The sequence below is a fragment of the Acipenser ruthenus genome, chromosome 4 (assembly GCF_902713425.1).
Source record: "Acipenser ruthenus chromosome 4, fAciRut3.2 maternal haplotype, whole genome shotgun sequence".
Taxonomy (NCBI): Eukaryota; Metazoa; Chordata; class Actinopteri; order Acipenseriformes; family Acipenseridae; genus Acipenser; species Acipenser ruthenus.
Window position 1 is genome coordinate 57,283,423 of NC_081192.1, and position 21,876 is coordinate 57,305,298.

The 21,876-nt window shown below is 41.3% G+C and overlaps 1 protein-coding gene across 4 annotated transcripts in view; it reads right to left on the reverse strand.

Annotated features, from left to right (window-relative positions):
• The window catches only part of LOC117400265 (arf-GAP with SH3 domain, ANK repeat and PH domain-containing protein 1-like), a 311,371-nt gene that overhangs the window by 146,701 nt on the left and 142,794 nt on the right, over positions 1-21,876 (reverse strand). For all 4 annotated transcript variants that reach the window (XM_059022596.1, XM_059022595.1, XM_059022593.1 and 1 more), the window contains one exon: positions 17,324-17,409. In XM_059022596.1, the coding sequence (XP_058878579.1) occupies positions 17,324-17,409 (86 nt within the window). The remainder of the gene's footprint in view (positions 1-17,323; positions 17,410-21,876) is intronic.

The window sequence follows — 21,876 nt, forward strand, 5'->3', positions numbered from 1 at the left end:
GAGGTGCCACCAAGCTGGTGCGGGCGATGTGAGGAAGGGGGACACGACTGGTCGGGATGCCCCTATGCCAGCTCGCCAGTACCCGAGCGGGAGGAGCCTGAGCGTCCACAGCCCGAGCGGGAGGAGCCTGAGCGTCCACAGCCCGAGCGGGAGGAGCCTGAGCGTCCACAGCCCGAGCGGGAGGAGCCTGAGCGTCCACAGCCCAAGCGGGAGGAGCCTGAGCGTCCACAGCCCAAGCGGGAGGAGCCTGAGCGTCCACAGCCCAAGCGGGAGGAGCCAGAGCATCCACAGCCCAAGCGGGAGGAGCCTGAGCGTCCACAGCCCAAGCGGGAGGAGCCCGAACTTCCTACGCCTGAGTGGGAGGAGCCCGAACGTCCACAGCCCAAAAGGGGGGAGGTCGGGGATGATGGCTGGGAGGTTTTTTTAAAGAATCTCGCGGCAGAGTTATGCCCTGGCTGTGGGGCTTATGGGCACACGTTAGCCATATGCCCCACCCAGTATGAAGAGGAGGAACTAGCGCCCAGACGGGGGGACCGCGAGCGTCCAGCGCCCAGACGGGGGGACCGCAGGAATCCGAAGCCTGAGAGGCAGCTGTTCCCACCTTCACCAGCAGAGCAAGAATGCCTGCTGGTTTCCCCATCACAACCAGCAGAGGAAGAATGCCTGCTGGTTTCCCCAGCACAACCAGCAGAGGAAGAATGCCTGCTGGTTTCCCCAGCACAACCAGCAGAGGAAGAATGCCTGCTGGTTTTCCCTTCAGAGGCAGAGCCGCACCAGTCCCCTGCAATAGGAGCGGAGCCGCACCAGTTCCCTGCAAGAGAGGCAGAGCAGCACCAGCCCCCTGGAAAAGGGGGAGACTACACGCTGCTCCCACCTCCATCGGCAGGAGACTACACGCTGCTCCCACCTTCACCGGCAGGAGCAGAGCAGCCGGAGCTGCCTCTGCCTCCGCCACCTACACCGGCAGGAGCAGAGGAGCAGGAGCTGCCTCTGCCACTTCCAGGAGCAGAGGAGCAGGAGCTGCCTCTGCCACTTCCAGGAGCAGAGGAGCAGGAGCTGCCTCTGCCTCTGCCACTGCCAGAAGCAGAACAGCAGGAACTGTCTCTGCTTCCCGTACCTCCACCACAGGGAGTACGGTGGCCGGAGCCCCAAAAAGGGGAGCTGTCGGCCATGAAGAAAGGGGAGGAGGTCTGGAGACCTGCTCCCACTGCAGCAGTTTTGCTGCCGGAGATCGTGGGGGAGGTCCGGAGACCTGCTCCCATTGCAGCTTCTTCGCTGCCGGAAGTACTGTGGTCGGAGCCCCACCAAAGGGAGCTACCGGCTACAAAGACAGGGGGAGAGGTCAGGAGACCAGCATCCCCCGCAGCAATTTCGCTGCAGGAATGGACCAGCATCCTGTCAGTCGTGCCATTACCGGCAGGGGTGCTGACAGCATGGCCAGCCATGGGCCCACGGAAGCCTCCCTTCCCAGCCCGAGACTTTGTCCTGGACTGCTCGATTTTTAAGGGGGGAGGTGGCCGTTGAGGCCATGTGTGCTGCGCACAAGGGGGGGTATATGTGGCAATGCGCCCCGCCCCTGTGTGCATTTGTGTGTTATGTGTTGTATGTTGCGTGTGTTAATGTCGGTGTATAGATTGGTACACAGGATATAAGCGGGTCTGTGTTTCACGTGTGTGTAAAAAGTGTAGATTTGTATTTAGGCACGAGGAGAGCACAAATCACTTCACGTGCTGGTTAAATGTAATATGTGAGCACGGGGTTGCACAGAATTAATTCACGTGCTGGGATTCAAGTGAATAATTAATTAGTAATTGAATCCCAGCACAATAGTGTATATATAGATGCACATTTCTTGCAGTCGGGGTTAGGTGTTCGGTGAGTGGAGAACGGGATTGGAGACGGAGGTAATTGTAAATTGTAAAAGTAAATAGTTAGAGTATCTGCTCACCGTGTTTGTTTGTCTGTGTAGTCCGTTTTGTTTGTCTCTTTATTTTGGCGTGAAGTGCCGTGTCCTGTTTTGTGTTCTGTTCAAACCTTTTATTTTCTGTTCTGTTTATTAAATGCTGAGCGCGATCACGCGCCCAGCTTCACCAAACCCCAAATCTCTGTCTGTTTATTTCCTGCTTCTGGTCTGACGCCACCCACTCCGGCCGTCTTTGTGACAATGTGTCACAGAGATAAAACCCAGGCACTATGCAAGTAGCAATGCAGTGTACAGTAAACAATGTACAGGTGCCGCCTCAGTCAGCTTATAGACAAGACCCGAACAAGACCGGCTTGGCACCGGGTCAATACGGTATGGTATCGGGTTGGAACAGGGACAGTTCCGTACCAGTTTGGTGATTTTAGCACTGGGTAGGTATGGTACGGTACCGGTGCAGTAACCTCTGTGCCGGTTCGGTACAGGTCGGTGACCTCGGTACTGGTACGGTACGGGTCCACCGGTTCGCAGTTACCGTGGGTATCCCTGTACAGGGATGCCCATCTGTACAAGCTACTGCCAAAACCACACAGTCAGTACTCACACAAAACTGAGGGAAGCCTGCTTGTTAGAGGTACTAACAGCCCTTGTAATGGTGATGCAAAACAGGTCACCAAAACGGCAGTGAGATATTGTGGAATGAGACTGCAAGCAACATCAATCCAAAGCATGTATCTCGATGCCGAGCAGCTGTGTGTGGATTTCTGTAAAAGAACTCCACAGAAAACAGTAATAGCACAATTACAGTTCAGAATATAAACATCTCGTAACTTAAAACGAGAATTTTAATTTAACTCCAGCCAGAGCTAAGCAGCATGTGAGGAAAGCAGAAGTCAGCTGACTTACGTTGCTTGATCCCTGAGAAGGAGTGACTCAATCCACTGGCTTCACGCAGGGCACAAGGCTACTGCTGGACGTAACAAACAACAGGCTGTAGTGCACAATACACCCATAATTAATTAAAAAAAAAAACAACTATAAAACGTAAATAAAATCTAGCATAAATTATGAAAAACACAATAATGTGTGAAAATTATACAGTCATAAGCAACAAGTACTTATCTGATACCAGGCTTCCCTGTCAGGTCAGATCTTGAAAGGAAAAATGGCGCCGAGATCTGTGCATGCAGTCCTTTTATACCCTCGGGGGCGGGCATGACTGCGTCACAGGCTCGGCCGAGCAGCTTTGGTATATCTATTCAGGTTTCGGGGTCTTTAGGAGGTAAAATCCCATTAGGTAATGGTTACATTTCGTATTTGAAAGGGCATGTATATAGTTAGCATTGCAAACAATGTATGCCTGGTTGCATCCAATTGACCTGACTTCAGGATATTGCTCAGGGGGTTGCTATCTGTGCATATGGTGAACATTACTCCATACAGATTATCATGCAGATGGTCCACTACTTCCCACTTAAGTGCCAAAAACATCACTTTACGGACCGGGTAGTTATTCTCCGAAGTGGAAAGGCTCCTACTCGCATAGGCTACAGGTCTCACTCCTTCAGTGTGTTCTGGATATAACACAGCTCCAAGTCCCTCCATAAAGACATCTAGTGTAGAACATCAGTGAATGCTAAAACTGAGGTGTTGATGAGCTTCTCTGTCTTGGTCTTAAAAGCTTGTTCAGACGCCTCTGTCCAGAGTGCACCAACAGTGATCTTGAAGTAAGTCATGAGTGGGATGTGGACTTTGTCTCTTCTGGCAGGTGGATAGCATTTCGTCACATCATTTCAGGGTCTACAGATGGAAGAGTAGCCCAGTACAAATTGCCTATAAATACCCACAATACCCCCAAAAGCTTTGCAACACCTTTAATGTTGGGCCAAGCCCAAGTGGTAAGCGCTTGAATTATACATGGGTGCGTTGCAATGCCCTGTTGAGAGACTATGTCACTTATATAGTTTACATTGCTTTGGCAGAATTGGTAGTTATCCAATGATAGCTTTAAACCCTGCTCCCTCAAACAGTCTTGCACTTTTACTTATCCAATGATAGCTTTAAATCCTGCTCCCTCAAACGGTCTTGCACGTTTAGCAGACACTCCTCATACTCATCCATTGTCTTTCCAAACACTATGAGACTGTCTAGATAGACTAAAACCTGCAGAAGAGTCATATCCCCAACAGTCCTTTTCATTAAACTTTGAAAGGTTGCAGGAGCTCCGGAAGTTCACTGTTGAATTCACAGAACCCGAGAGGGCATATGAAGTCTGTATTCTTCATATTGTCTGGACTGGTGTATTGGTCAGGCACTGTCCCCTTATTTAGTGTGCGGTAGTCAATGCACATTCTGATATCCACATTCTTCTTTCGAGCCACCACTATCGGCAATGTATTTGGGTTCCTGGATTCTTGTATAATCCCAGTTCTTTTCAAGTCTTCAACATTGGCAGGGACAAGGTGTATAGACCTTGCCTAGAAAGGGGGATTGTCCCTCAGGCGTATGCAATGCTCTACCCCTTAAACACATCCCATTCACAAGTGGAAAAAACTTCTCAGCTCAGCTCTTGAGTCGTTCTTTCCAGACCGCCAGCAGAGTCACCAAAATTCAACAGATAGGCATCTCCTAGTTGGTGTGGAGTGTGCAGTTGTCTTATGGGATGTTGTAGCAACTGTTTTCACAAAGACACCACAAGGCATTCTCTGGTGTTTCAACCAAAATCACTTTTTTTTCCCTCGGAAACTCTTGCTCTACATCCCACAAGCTGTACTGTGGGTTTATAACCACAGGCTGTGTTCCAGTCAGCTGAATGGCTCCAATAGGTCCTTCCAGGACTTAACATGAGAGCTCCTTCTACTTTTTGCTCTATGCTTCTAAACACAAATTGTGAATTCTCAATGTTTTGGAGTACTCAAAGCAAGATCATGACAGAGGCGTGCTTACAATCCGAATTAGTCCCAATAAAACATGGGCTCTCGCTGGGAGAACTGGTGTCAGACTCCTACAGCGTCTTCGGGAATTTCCGGACACACCATAATGTATCACAGATACAGGTACTGTCCGTATCACCACACAGGTAGAGTGGAAAGGGGTTGCAGGGGCAAATGCAAAAGATGTTGCATATAATATTGCTCAAATATCACTGTCACCTGTGAGCCAGTGTCAAGAATTGCAGAGCAGGATTCACCTTCCAACTTCACTGTTATCTCAGTTTTAGGGCCATACAAGGCAGTAGGTATAGATTCTGCCTGTGTATTTCCCGTCATAGCATTTTTCATGTTTACGTTCTTCATCAGCTTGGAGCAATTGTTGAAACGCCGGGGCCCAGGACACTCCTTCACTGGGTCCCTCTAGGTTTTCTGTCTGCTTTCCTTAAAGAATTTGTAGGAACTCAGCAACCAGGTTGGCATTCCCAGAGTTGACACATCCCCTTATTATATGCCCATCCAGTAAACAGCGATAGCAGTAAGACCTGAAAGTGGGTCTCATGGTGGCAGAAGGTGATTTGCCAGTTCTGTGTTAATAGTTTTGTTGAAATAACTCTCAAGGGGTATCCAGGCGGGGTCTAGTTCCCAAGTTCTTTTGATGCTGACCAGTCAAAGAGGAGAGTTGCTTTATCAGTTCTTGTAGTTGTTCTTTCAGGATGGTGGAGAGGTGACATTGGGAGCATAAGCATGGTGGACCAAGAGTGTTTACTGTAAATAATATTTATAATGACTCAGTTTGAGTTTGAATTTCAATAATTATAGTATGGCATTATTATAGTTGTTGTTGCTATTATTATTATTATTCAATTCACCAGTTTTAAAAAGAAAAATAAATACATGAATTGTTCACTGTCTCCTAAGTGTGGTGTACGTTTAATTCGTAAATCAGAGTCATACTGTGAGTAGCTCGGCGATTACCATTGAAGAGGCTGGCACAGTTACAGATCTATCCACCAGAGTATTTTATTTTTGAGCACCCTTTTCTATCCAACCACGTCAAGGTGGTGAACCTTCTTTCCCCTGGAAGCACCAAACAAGCCATGAACACACCGAAGCAACCCAAGCTGCTAAAAACCCCTGTAGTGACAGCAGGGACACCGGGTAAAGGGTTCCTGCAAACCCACAGGTACGCATGCACCCGCCAACAAAACAATAGGTTATTATCATATCCCTGGTTCCCTGAAATAGAAATGTAACCATTACTGCATGAGTATTTACCTCCTAAAGACCCGGAAACCTGAATCATTTATATCAAAACTGCTCAACAAACCTGAGACGCATGGCCCGCCCCTGAGGACATAAATTTACTGCGCACACAGGCCTCAACGTCATTTGTAGTTCCTGCTGTGGAGAACTGGAAAACATGAACACGGTAAGTACCGTCATCTACTTTCGGGTTATATATTTAACAAAATGTTTCTAAATATTTAAATTCTCACTTGAAAAACAGTACATATCAAAAGGTGCTTTCACACAGAGGAGTTATGACGGTTCAGAACCGCCACTGTAGCGGCTTATAGGTCTGTGTGAATTGCTTATACCGCCACAGAACCGTCATATTTTATACTGTCTCTGAACCACCTCGCGAGGTAGTTCAGAGACGGCACTGAACCGTCATAACTGCCTGTGTGAAAGGCTATACCGTCACTGAAGCGCTATAGTGGGTGTGGTTTCAAAGTCAACATGCCTTGTCACTATAGCGTAGTGCTTAATTTGTGCCTGAGCTTGAGTCATAGTGCCGGTACCTATAGTTAAAAATCTCATAAAATGCTTTCTTTTTAAAATCTCAACACAGTTGCATTAAGTCTGCAAATTCTTGCGTGCGCGTTAAAGAAAGACAGTCCGCTGCCATGTTAATTGTAGCCTACTTTAAATTACTTTACGATTTCAGCTTGAGTGCCTTTAAGTAAGATGACACTGGCTGCAACTCTATTCTCGTTTTTTATACACAAATAAGCTTACTTGATTTGAAAAACGTCATGAACGATACTTACACTACTTGGTTTTAGTATACAACAAAATATGAAAGCTCAACATTAATTTCAACAAAGAACAACGGCAACTTTTTAATGAAAAAATATATATTGTAGCCTACTTCAATAGGAACATTAGCCTGCTATATTATATTAAACCAAATCAATAAAAATAATAACAATCTGGTTCTCTTGCCTTTTTCAATGAATATAATTTAATTATTAGAGAATAAAACATACTAAGTTTAATTAATCGTTTCTGTAATCTACCAGCAGCTTCTGTTGCTTACACATCGCTGATAACAGTGCAACCCGTGGGTCAAACCAATGTTCGTGTTGGGGTGCGTTTTTTCGTCAAAATCGTCCTTCTGGACTTTTTTTATTTTTAATGTAGAATATGTGATTGTAAACATCTAACACAAGTACGTACAATACTCTTTCAAATAAACATGTTATGATTTTGAATATGCTCTTCTTAGGGTCGGTATTATTGTCATTGCTTGCGTCCCGGCACCTCTTTACAAATTAAGCACTGCGTGCATGTGTTAGGTCTTGTCATGTACTGGACAGAGCAAGCTTTATTAGAAATATTTTCAATCTTTGATGCAGCTGGTGTCTCTTTTGTTGAAGGCATTTGAAAGAAGTTGTGCAGCTCTATGCAGTGTGTTCAATCATTTACTGGAAGCAAACTAAACCGACTGCCAGGTTCCTAAATGCAGTGTACAGTAATAGGGAGAGCGTCTCCTTATTACATCCCAAAAGTAGACAAATCTAAATCTAAAACAAAATGGCCAAAATGGATTAATAGATCAATTTAAAAAAATACTCAGCGAAAAAAGGCACTTTACAGAGCGTTTAAAAGGGACCAAAAATAAAGTACACAGAAAGATTACTTGGAACTGCAAACACAAGTCAAAAAGGAAGTTAGTAAGGCCAAGAGAGAGATAGAAATTAACATTGCTAAGTGGGCTAAAACCAATTCCAAAATGTTCTTCCAATATTATAACAGCAAGAGAACATTCAAAGAGGAGGCTAAATGTCTAAGAGACACAAATGGCAAAATCATAGATGAAGAAAAAAAAATAGCAAATATATTAAATGATTACTTTTTACAGGTTTTTACAAAGGAGGACACGAACAACATGCCCCACATGTTGACCTGTTCCAATCCAATTTTAAATAACTTTAGCATAACAGAGGCAGAAGTGTTAAAGGGACTAGGAGCTCTTAAAATAAACAAATCCCCCGGGCCGGATGAGATCCTCCCAATAGTACTCAAAGAAATGAAAGAAGTTATTTACAAACCGCTAACCAAGATCATGCAACAGTCTCTTGACACAGGGGATGTACCGACAGAGTGGAACATTGTAAACGTAATACTGATCCACAAAAAGGGAGACAAAACCGAACCAGGTAACTACAGACCAATAAGCCTGACTTCTATTATATGTAAACTTATGGAAACTATAATAAGATCCAAAATGGAAAATTACCTATATGGTAACAATATCCTGGGAGACAGTCAGCATGGTTTTAGGAAAGGGAGATCGTGTCTAACTAACCTACTTGACTTTTTTGAGGATGCAACATTGAAAATGGATAACTGCAAAGCATACGACATGGTTTATTTAGATTTCCAGAAAGCTTTTGACAAAGTCCCGCATAAAAGATTAATTCTCAAACTATACGCAGTAGGGATTCAAGGAAATGCATGCACATGGATTAGGGAGTGGTTAACATGTAGAAAACAGAAAGTACTGATTAGAAGAGAAACCTCAAAACGGAGCGAGGTAACCAGTGGGGTACCACAGGGATCAGTATTAGGTCCTCTGCTATTCCTAATCTACATTAATGATTTAGATTCTGGTATAGTAAGCAAACTCGATAAATTTGCAGACGACAATAGGAGGAGTAGCAAACACTGGAGGAGTAGCAAACACTGTTGCAGCAGCAAAGGTCATTCAAAATGATCTAGACAGCATTCAGAACTGGGCAGACACATGGCAAATGAAATTTAATAGAGAAGTGTAAAGTATTGCATGCAGGCAATAAAAATGTGCATTATAAATATCATATGGGAGATACTGAAATTGAAGACGGAATCTATGAAAAAGACCTTGGAGTTTATGTTGACTCAGAAATGTCTTCATCTAGACAATGTGGGGAAGCTATAAAAAAGGCCAATAAGATGCTCGGATATATTGTGAGGAGTGTTGAATTTAAATTAAGGGAAGTAATGTTAAAACTTTACAATGCATTAGTAAGACCTCACCTAGAATATTGTGTTCAGTTCTGGTCACCTTGTTACAAAAAGGATATTGCTGCTCTAGAAAGAGTGCAAAGAAGAGCAACCAGAATTATCCCGGGTTTAAAAGGTATGTCGTATGCAGACAGGCTAAAAGAATTGAATCTATTCAGTCTTGAACAAAGAAGACTACGCAGCGATCTGATTCAAACATTCAAAATCCTAAAAGGTATAGACAGTGTCGAGCCAGGGGACTTTTTTGACCTGAAAAAAGAAACAAGGACCAGGGGTCACAAATGGAGATTAGATAAAGGGGCATTCAGAACAGAAAATAGGAGGCACTTTTTTACACAGAGAATTGTGAGGGTCTGGAACCAACTCCCCAGTAATGTTGTTGAAGCTGACACCCTGGGATCCTTCAAGAAGCTGCTTGATGAGATTCTGGGATCAATAAGTTACTAACAACAAAACGAGCAAGATGGGCTGAATGGTCTCCTCTCATTTGTAAACTTTCTTATGTTCTTATGTTCTAATAAGGCAAACGTTTGCTGTATTTATTTTTTAACCCTTTGTGGTCCATTTATTCAGCACCTGTCAGGCGTGTCAGGTCCAATTTATTTTCACACACGCTGTTTATTTTACACATGATGTTTAAAAGTAATTTTATTCAAAGTAATACAGGTTTAAAAGGCACTGCATATCAACAGGACACTCAGTACTGCATCTCCAGCCCCGCCCCACCCCTTGTTCACTGTATTTATCACATACCTCTTCATAGTCGTGCATGACCCACGTAAACTATTCTCTACTTTCTCCTCCCTCCTAAACCCTCCCCCCCTCCTCCTCCCTCCTCTATCTCCCCTGATGACTTTGCCTCCTTCTTTTCTTCTAAAATCTCAGATATCCGCAAACTCTTTAACACCTCTCCCTCCCCCGCACCCCCTCCTGCTCCAACCCCTACACCCACTCCATCCCCTACTAACTCGCCCTCCTTCTCCACCTTCTTGCCCCTCTCAGACTCTGACCTCTCCTCCCTGCTCTAGGGTCACAAACCCACCACGTGTGCCTTGGACCCCCTCCCCACTCACCTCTTTCAAGCTGCTGCTCCTGCTCTACTCCCCTTCATCTCCTCCCTCCTCAACACCTCTCTACTTTCTGGTATCTTTCCCTCTGCCTTCAAAAAAGCATCTATCACTCCCCTCCTCAAAAAACCTACCCTCGACCCCACCTCCCTCGAGCGCTACCGTCCTGTCTCCCTCCTACCCTTCCTCTCCAAAACCCTCGAGCGGACTGTACACCGCCAGCTCTCTGCTTGACCCTCTCCAATCTGGCTTCCGCTCTGCCCACTCCACTGAAACTGCCCTCCTGTCTGTCACCAACTCACTTAAGTGTGCCAGAGCTGCCTCTCTCTCCTCTGTCCTAATTCTCCTTGACCTCTCTGCTGCCTTTGACACTGTTGATCACTCTATTTTACTATTATCTCTTGCTGACCTGGGGATCTCTGGCACTGCTCTGGCCTGGTTCTCCTCCTACCTCTCCAACCGCACTTACCAGGTAACCTGGCGTGGAGCAACCTCCACACCTCACCCTCTCTTAACTGGAGTCCCCCAAGGGTCAGTCTTGGGTCCTCTCCTGTTCTCTCTCTACACCCGCTCCCTAGGCCCCTCATCGTATCCTATGGTTTCTCATACCATTTCAATGCTGATGCTGCTCAGATTTTCCTCTCCTTCCCCACCTCTGACTCCACCATCTCCTCCCGTATCTCTACCTGTCTGTCTGCTATTTCCTCCTGGATGCACTCGCATCACCTCAAACTCAACCTCTCTAAATCTGACCTCCTTTTCTTTCCCTCCTCCTCCCCCTCCTCTGATCTCTCTATCTCTGTTCCTCTGGAATCTACCACACTCTCTCCCTCTTCCTCAGCTAAGAACCTTGGAGTCACCCTGGACCCCTGCCTCTCTTATTCCCAACACATCTCCACTCTGGCACACACTTGCCGATTCTTCCAGAGCAACATCCGAAGAATCCGACCCTTCTTCACCAACTATGCTACCCAGCTCCTGGTCCAGGCCCTGGTACTCTCCCGCCTAGACTACTGCAACTCCCTCCTGGCTGGCCTCCTGGCTTGCTCCACTGGCTCCCGATCACCGCTCACATCCAGTTCAAGACTCTTGTACTAGCCTACAGATGCCTTGACCAGACTGCACCCAGCTACCTCCAGACCCTCATCTCTCCCTACACCCCCACTCGACCTCTCCGCTCCGCCTGCACTAGAAGACTAGCTCTACCTCCGCTACGCTCCCCTGCCTCCAGAGCCCGCTCCTTCTCCACCCTTGCTCCGCAGTGGTGGAATGACCTTCCTACAGATGTCAGGACTGCCCAGTCCCTGACCACATTCCGGCGCCTCCTTAAGACTCATCTCTTCAAACAGCACCTGTAGAACTCTTCTGTTTGTATCCTGGGACACTATCACCCTTCATGTAAATGTGCTTTATTTTGCTCTTATCTGCCCCCTATTTTACTGCATTTAATCCTGTACTTCAGAATACTGTAATATGCCAAGTGTTTAACCTGTAGTACTTTGTATTTAATCATATCCTGATGTAACTATCACTATTTAATCATATCCTGATGTAACTATCACTATTATCTGCTGTATTATTGAATTGTGGTTTGTCACACTTGTACTTTGCTTGAACAAAAGTTATTGTATTTCTTGCTCTTATTGTATTACTTGTATTGTAACACTTGAAATGTATTTGCTTACGATTGTAAGTCGCCCTGGATAAGGGCGTCTGCTAAGAAATAAATAAATAATAATAATAATAATAATACTGATAAATCATCTCCTGATCACTTGTTTTATCACCAACCTCAATAATGCGATCCAAGTCATTATTTTATTACTATAACATCTCAAAAAGCTTGGCAAATGTCTGTGATATTCTTTGGGCGCTGGATGTGGAAGCAGATGTCTTGTTTGTTTATGTCTGTGTTATGTCTGTGGTGCAGGGACTGTGTATTGCTCAGATCCGCCCCCTTTTTTTTCTTTTCATCTTCTCTCGGCTCCTATCGGCCATTGAACGGTTTTCTCTGCTTTTTCCGGAGAAAAAATGACTAGAGACCTGTGCTTGACGTCGTTTTGATGATGTCGGACCCGAAAAGAGAAAATTGTAATGTCGGAACTGGTCCGACATAGGACCGCAAAGGGTTAATGATAAGACATATGTATATTTTATTTTTTCAGAAATGGGAATTTTCACAAGGAACTGCATATTACTCGGCAATGGGTACATTTCACAGAAATCATGAAATCTGTGATAACCGTGATAAAATACAGCCTTATTGATAGTTCTGGAGCATTTGGTCTCCTTTAATATTGAAAGCAGTGGTGGATACCCGGTTGAGTAGAATGGTTGTGTGGGACATATTCCCTGAATATGATAATACATGAACATGTATTAGAAATGTAATTGGATTAATTAATAAAACTGCTGTGTCTTGAGAAGGGGGCCCTTGGTTTCTCGCAGACATACTGAACTACATGACCTACTGATTAGAGGACCGGCGCCTGAACTGGATTAGGCTGAGCGGACAGTTTAATTATGTACAGATAATTCACACGTGCAACAACAATCGTTTTGACGCAAGGAAGACATGAACTAGTGATGTCCCGTGGAAAAGGATATTAAAGGACTGTGAGTTTAAAAAAAAGACAAGATACACAAATGATCTCATGAAAGTGGCTAGTTAGCAGAGTGAAAAAGACTATAAATATCTAAGCAAACTGAACATTTTGCGCTCCACATCGAATGCTAAACAAGGTGCTGTCACTCTGCTAAGCAAAGCTGCAACTCCGGGACTCTGCCTGAAAACAGACCCCAAGATGAGGAAGCAAGCTGCAAGCGAGTCAACGACCACAAGCAATGAGACTGAGGCCCAGCTGAAGGACGGCCATAATACTTACATAGACTGTTATCAGACAAACCAGTCTGGGTCTGCTGTACACCTACAACCACAGTATCCAAAAGAAACTGTGCCCTGCTACCTGCGTAGCTAAAAGATTCAGCGAAGAGGACAGAGCGGACGGGCGCTCTTGTGGATCCTAGGACTGAAAACTTTGTTGCAGCTGTTTGTTGAGTCTATCGAGAATTGAAAGCTTTGTTGTCGAGTTTGATTCAGTGTAGAATTGAAGACATTTTTGCGGAGAGGAGAGTTTTTGTACTGGACACTTCAACAGATTGAGTTTCCAAGCCAGCAGACCAAAAGTCTAAGCTTCAAGGAACCGTTGAGTAGAATTCCAATTGCATTTTCCTTTCATGGAACTAAATTAATTAATTGTAACACATTCACTTAGAATTGAGCTGTTGAATTGAATTATTTGCATGTGAAATAACTTTTAGTGAAACTTGATAAAGTAACTATAAGTAATCTACCTCATATTGTTGTATGAAGAATTTCTTTAAAACTTCTTTTAAACTTGCCATATACTTAATCATATACCAGTGTAACAGGGCAAGGAGCCCTGTAAAATGTATTTATTTATTTATTTATTTTTAGAACAGGGTCTCCCCCTCCGCCCGTGTTACTTTGTATTTGTTTTATGATTTATGTATTTATTATAGAGGACGAGCAAGGTGCCGTCCTTCAGTATTTTGTATTTGTTTTGTTGTATTTGTTATGATTTATTTTATTGTATTTATATGACGGCGAAGCACCGTGTCATTTATTATTGTATTTAAATATGACGGTGTAGCCGTGCGTTTTGTTTGTTTATTGTTTTATTTAAAGTGTGTTTTGGCAGAGGCGAGAGTGGGTACTCGTCCTCTGCCAGGAATAATTAAAAACCTCGTGCAGAAGGTGGTCATTTCCCGAATGAATTAAGTGATTCATTTCTTGCTAATCGGGAGATTAGAGAGAAAACGAAACTTAAACTTTAAAATATACAGGAACAGTGACAGCGACTGCCCAGCCTGACCTGTATTTATCATTTTTTGTTCAAGATTTGTTTTATTTAAACCTTTTATTTTTGCTCTGTGAGCACAGTGTTTTCTGTTTAAACCTTTTATTTATTTTTGATATTTAAAAATAAAACGGCGCGCCGTGTCATTTATTTTAACTACAGTACTGGTGTCAGTTTCCTTCCTGCTTCTGTCCTGACGTCACCGCCCAGCCACCCTGTCACAACCATTAATAAGCTTAATGTGATATATTCTCAGATTGTCTGCATCATCTCAGTTGAGGCTGTGTGCTTGGATGTGGGCGTGTGTGTTTTTGAGCAAGCTGCTACGTCACAGCCTGCTTCTTGCTTGCTCGAGTGCTGCTGGTGTGTGAGGAGACAGGCGGTGTCATATTTCAGTTGCCTGCTAATCAAGTTGAGGCAGTGAGAGTTTTTTAATTGTGTTTTGTGCTTAGAGACTAAGATATTTACTTTCTGACTTTTCTGATTTCTGTTTATTATTTTTATACTTAAAATACTACTCTTGATTAACCATTACTTGTGTCTGCGCGTGAATGTGTGTTCATAGTAAATCCTCGATTTTGGTAACATGTCAATTAAATATTATTAATAAGACAACTAATCAACCCAGACAAACGTTACATTATCAATTATTGAATTGTTCCTACAGTTGGTTGTGCTTTGATCTTTATGGAATTTAGATTTTCCTTTTAGTGTTTGTTTCTTATTGTTTAAAATTGGACAACACTTTAATAAATGAAGAAAAAAAATGTGTACCATAACATCAAAACGTTGTGCTTTTATTTAGACATCCAACATTGTTACTGGGATCCCAGAAATTTTAACTGTAGGTACAAGGTTTTCTTCATTGAAGACTTCCCATTTTTTTCTCCAAACATACTGTGGTCCATTTGGGGAATACTTCTATTTTAGTCTTATTGGAATTTTGCTGAAGAATGCTTCAGATTCCTGTTCATATTTCTTGGCAAATTTGCACACAACTGTTCTGTGTTGAGGTACCTTTGTACAGTTCTTTCGTCCACTATTACGCCTGATGCTTCTACATCTGCCTTTTAGTTGCTCGAACGATTCTCCTACCTGCTACCTACCCGTAATTCTTTTTGGACTTCCACTTCTTTTAAGCGTTTCCATCACATTTGTTCTGTGATACTTCTTGATTATTGCTCTGATCATGGATTTTGGTATCCCATATTTCTTTGACTGTTCTGCAGCCATTTCCTTTGATGTAGTTTGCTACGAGTGCTTTTCTCAAACGTGAATCCAACTCCTTTATCTTGACCATCATCTCCTGTTTTGCAAAAATGTTCTTCAACAGATGTTGGAAATAATTACCACTTTTCTGGCTAATTTGTAATTACAGTGTAATGGTTTTAAATCAATATATATATTTTTATTACTTCTATTCATTTTTTACAGACTTCTAATGTAACGATGCCAATACTTGTCATGAACAAATGTTTGAAATGACTTAAGCGTTTATTGTTTGTTAAACTACTAGAAATTGTGTATTTTGGTCTTTGTCATATTAATTAGTGGCTGATGTTCACTAAATGCTTGTATTTAACATGTTTTTTTTTTTTTAATTATCCTATATTAAGTGTAGGGTGTCAATACATTTGTCTCCGACTGTACTAAAAAAAAAATACTATCTTCCGCTACCCTACATGCTAATTTAGGATACAAACACTATTTGGAGCAGGCTATTTTCAGTTTGGTGCACTGAAATCCAAGGGGCATTCTCAAACAAACTGGGGTTATATTAAAAAACGCCCACATTCAATTTTAAGACAAGATTAGAGCCATCAGTTTCATGAAAAAGAACAACCATGGTACATGACCTAAATGTATGTATTTACAGTACATGTAAAAATCTGAAATATTACTAAATATAAAAATATAATTATGTACCAAAAAAAAAGAAATCATAAATATACAAAGGGTCTCCAAATAATGTAACCCAGAATAGGCGTCATTTATAATCTGCTTGTTGGACAAGATCAGCACAATTATAATATGTACAATGGGTTTGAATTACAATAGATGCAAAAGGAGTACAGATACATTCCAATAGTTGGGTAAAACATATGTACTATGTTGGTTATCCATTTGGACCTTTTATTCATATAAAGCAGATAAGTACTGCACCTTATGACTGTACCACACCACCCCCCACCCCCTCCCCATAGAATGTTCATGTTAAGCCTATAAAACAGTAGTAACAATGCCTCCTTTCTGCAGATCCCAGAATGTTACAGTACATGAGGATCTAAATCTAGCTTGCTTATTCCTACCACTTGACCAACCAGGGATCATGACACTACATCTATATCCCCAAGTGAATCTCTTACTGTTCCGCCTGCGTAGAAATGCAATTGTGGAAACAGTGTATATTGTACTTCTCAAGATGTATCGTCTTCCTTGGCACTAAAGCTGAAAGCAGATATATACCGCACCTGAATATTCATGGAGAATCAAATGTTTCACACTGTGTTTTTTTTCTTGATCAAAAATGCATATGAGGTTTTAACATATTAAGCTTCCGTTACATACCACAACATGAAGTTTGAACGTTTTGAACACCTCTTCAACAGAGAATAGGAAGCACTGGTAATTTACAATCAACCATATACCATTTACAGACTACAAGCTTGCTGTTTAAATTCTCTCACAAATATCTCTTCCTGAACTCATGGGAAATGATGCTAATTAAAATTGGTAACTGCTACTGAAAAAAGCAACAAAACACACACACACACACACACACACATACACACGTTTTGGTAGTGACTTACATTTTTATAATTAAAAAAGTATTAATTGAAGATGACAGCTGGCAAATAAATAAGGTAATTTAGTGACTGTTGTTTCAGTGTAACATCAAAGCCGGTGGCCCTTTCATTGTTCATTATGAATTCTTACTGAACTTGTTCTGTTTAACCTGAAAATAAATGTTCTAGTTACAGTAGCCCAAGAGACAACAAGTTGATTTCAAATATGTCATGGTTATTGAAATATTATACTGTAAACTCAAAGCAAGGATGTTGTATTAGAGGACGTTTTTTAACTTTTCTAACAGAGGAAAATTATAATTTACTTACTGTTTAAAATGTTTGAAATATCATGGAAGGAGAGGAAAGAGATTAAAGGGATTTAAGACAGGTGCCATATAATACCTTAAAATACTATGCACATGAATATAAACATTTTACTCACTTGCATTGTGCATGGTAATACTTTATGAGGTTTTGCAGAAGGTCCACCCCCTTTTTTGTCTTGATTTCGTTCACTTTAATCAGATACTATGGACAGAAATACATAACATACCATTGAAAATATGTATTAGATGGAAGACAAATAATAATATTAATATAAAAAAAATACACTTAAGTAATCATTAAGTAAGAACTGCAGAATTAGGCAAATTGAAACAAGCAGTTTTATTACATTGTACACTGCTAATACTAGTGGCCTTTGAAGAATTATTAAAAAAACAAACAAATAATAAAAATAATAATGTATTCACATTTATTTTGCATTATATAAAGGTAGTACCATTTAATTAGTGTGTTCCTTGATTAAAGAGATTTTTTAATCAAGTTCCCAAAAGTCTCAGGAATTTTAAAAACAGTACTGCATTTGAAGCAAGCCTTTAATTACAACCACATACCATATGGCCTACATTAAGAGTTACTGTATATCAGGGTACGTGTGATGTTTTTCCAGCGTTGCTCTTCTCTTGGTAAACTGTCCTACTTTATGTTATGTAATGTTTCTGCATCATAAATTTCCTTCAACACTGCCTGGGCTGTGTCCTGTATTGGTACAATTCAGCTTATAATGCTAGATACAGCAGCTACTTGAAAAATATATGTCAGACTCTTAATATGTCGAAATAAAATGCTAAAAATATATATTTACAGTGTTGATTTTGAAGAAATCTTCCTGTGATTAACTATATTGTTTTTTTTAATATAATTATGTATTTTTTTATTACATATAAACAAATAAATCCCACCCTTCATCCCAACCCTCCTGCTGTAAAATCCAAGTACACAATCTATAATAAGATGATTATAATAATGGTTACAAATATCAAACTTAATATTGAAAACAAACAAATACAAAAATTACTACATTAAAAAATAGACAGATACATACATACATATGTAGATTGATAGATAGTAGGGTGGGCTAACAGAGCATGATCAGTTTCATCCCCTATGAGAAGGACAGTGTGCGTATCGTCAATGCAGCAGTTTTGAAATCGATGTAAGATTATCCAAGTAATCAATCGCAAAACATATAAATATTCATATATTCATCTATTCTGATGAAATGAATGGAATCGCAAATGCAGTGGTGAAAGTCAATCGCGTCTGCCCCGCAGGGAGCGGCTCCTCCAAAAGTGTGATTCTGATGAAATTAAAAACCCAGCGCAAGCGCGTTTTGTGGCGCATTGACAGTGCCCAGCCAATCAATGCTGAGTAGGTTGGGGAATCTGCTATCCAATCAGGGCCAGGCAACAATCCTTTTAAGAGACAGAATGTGCTTGTGTCACCGCAAGGCTCTGATTTTGAATGTAGAAGTAGCGATCATGTCGATGTCGAGTGGCAGTAGCACAGAGCAAGAACAACCAGTGCAAGTCACAACGGCAAGTGGCAGGTCACTCGCCGAGAGAATACATAAATCACCCTTCACGACACCGGAGATTGCTATATTAATAGAACAGGTAGAGGCACGTAGGGCAATAATGTATTATTTATAATAATTATACAAGGTACATTATTTCATGGCATTGACATTACTACATGTAAAGTGTAAAATACTTATTACCCTCCCTGACCTGCTACCAGTAGCAGCAGCTGATTAATTTTCTAGCAGGACATGAAGAGCAGCATCACGTATGAGCTTGTAATGTACCAGAGTTTCAATATAACCAGGGCTTAAATTCTCATGGAATATTTCCAGGAGCCCAACTGTGATATGCTTAAATAAAGTTGTTCAAACTAATCAGACTGCATGCAGGTGTTTGATTTCAACTCGACATTCAAACCGGAGACTATAGTATAGTATTATAGTTGCTATGGTATTGTGGTTACTGTATTGCCACTGACAGCAAACAATGTTTAATTCATATATTTGTTTATTGTTAATTTACTAATAATATTGTTAGTTTCTTACATTTTGTCGTTTCTTTTCTTTTATTTTTCTTTCTTTGATTTCCTCTGTCAGTCCAAACGCAGTTGCAACTTATGACTACTTTGCTTTTTATAGTGTATTCAATTGTTAAAGTTTCTGATTGCGCCACTAAATAATCTGGTTTCAGCAGGTCTATTTGGGACCCCGTTGCGCTATCATCAGAATTGCTTCGGCGAATATGTTAATGATAACATGCCCTGAATTGGTGCCGACCCGTGGCAATGGGGCAGGCGCTCTATAACGGCACATTACATGTCTACAAATTACCATTTCAGCGCAGTGGGTTTTTTTCTTTCTTTCTTTTTTTTTTTTTTTTTTACATCTTTCCTCTATTTATGCACCACAGAATCGGGGGCAGGCGCTGTTCACGCTTGCACTCACATTTGTGCTGTGATCAGAATGCTGCCCTTTGTCTGCTACACATCTTTCCTAACACATTTAAGTATGTTTGTGTGGTTATATGTTCAACAGAGCTCTAAAATCGTTACAAATCGTAAAAAACAACAAAACCTGTTATATTAATAGTATAATACATTTCTCAAAATATAATATCAATCTCACAAAATATCGTTCTTTTGATTGTACTGTTCACCTAAATTACATTCGGCACAAAAAATTATAATTGTTTTAAGTGGTTTTAATGATATAACAGTTTGTTTTTCAGATAAGCGTCACAGTCAATTTTGTGACTGCCGCATCGCCATGTATGTGGCACTGCCATTCTCGGTTGACCTGGCCTCATGGCCCACTTCATAGTACACATACAAAATGCTTTTAAATCACGTAACACTATTAATATCGTCATGTGCTATCTGCAGACCTGACTGGCAGCAACTCTGACACGCAGAACATTAAAAGTAATTTAAATATTTTGAGGTGGTAATTTGTAGCTAGAACCACCTACCAATCGACAAAAAAGTCCATTATTGGTTAGTGCTATGTGTCAGGAAGACATCCCTCTTTTCATTCTTTTCCTATCCTGTGAGGTTTTATGAGATATAGAGGTTGGATTAAGTGGTGCGCACTGGAGGTTTCAAGTCAAGTTCATTCTCTGCTCTGAGACAATGCGAGCGGAGTGCGATTGTTAGTGTTGAGAAGGCGCCAAATAGTGGGGGAAGCAGCAATTTGCTTTTTGTGCAGAATTAGGAATTGATCTTAAGGACAAAAATACAGACAAATCAAAAGTTAAACTAGACGTGTCATTATTAACAAATGGGATGAGGACCTATGTGTATGCCTTGCAGTCTATAACATCTTAAATCGTAACTCAGTTCTTTTGGAGGAAGAACAGTATTTCAAAACGTGTTATATGCTTATATACCGTGTTTACTCGAATTTAAGTCGCCCCTGAATTCAAGTCGCACCCCCAAATACGGACACCAAAAAAAGAAAACTGAATGCAAGTCACATTTAACTCAATGGAAAAAACACAATAATTAACGTTTAAATTACTTTTTAATTTCTAGGTGCCAGCAGGGAACACTGTATTACTGTACATTAAAGCATCCGAGTACGTCACCTACTATATTACAAATGCAAATGAGAAAAGAAAATATGTACAGAGTACAGTACTTTCAGTATTGAACGACAGTCATTGCAGTTGATGGTAACTGGGAAAGGTTAAATTACCTTGAACTTTATTTCAGTCTGCTTTATTTTCCTCGTTTGTTTAATTTGGCCAACGTGACTCCGTCACGTTCGAAGGCAAAATAGGTTCAAGACAGAAATGTGTAGTTCATTTTAGGTTTGAGTTAGGACTTTGGAGTTTTCACTAGTGGAGTTCCCGTAGTTAAACCAGGCACAGAACATAATAACAGTGAGTAAGAGAATCAGAGAGCGATGGAGAATCCGCCATTAAGCAGTACATACCTTAGTGTTCCTGTTTCTTGTGCTCCTCCAGATAGAGAAAGAAAGATATATGTATATAAATAAATGATTGTTCATTCTGAAGCCAGACCCCGCGTTGATCATTTCAACAAGTACTATACTGGTAATATTATAGTATTGCATAGCCTTTCGATTGCGTCTCTATCTTCTGACAAGTCTCAGATGCCGCAGTTTCTCTTTTTTTCTCAGCAAACAAAATTACATTTCTTTTAAAAGCTGCATTAAAAAAATGTTCATGTAGTTCGCTGTGCAGCCATTTTAATATACCGGTACTGTACCAAGAGTAATTACTGTAGTGGGCAGTACTGTGTACAGTTGGTCTTGTTCAAGCGTACCAGAATAATTGATATGCGCAAATGTAAATTGGCACCCTAACTAAAAACCTTGAATCCAAGTCGCTCCCCCCAAATTTGAACTTTTATTTTGGCCACAAAAGTGCGACTTAAATTCGAGTAAATACAGTATATAATTAAAATGTAATGTGTGTAAAAACTCCAAAGAATATGCGGGTTATATTTTAAAAACACGTTTTTTACTTCACCCCTGGCAAGCAACGAGTAATTGACAGTGACAGAGACTGTATGACTGGTCAAACGTCACAGGACTTCTCAGACAGTGCAGACACTGAGTCACAGGGCTAGTAGCATCGATACAATTCACAGTTGATCTGATTGTGCCAA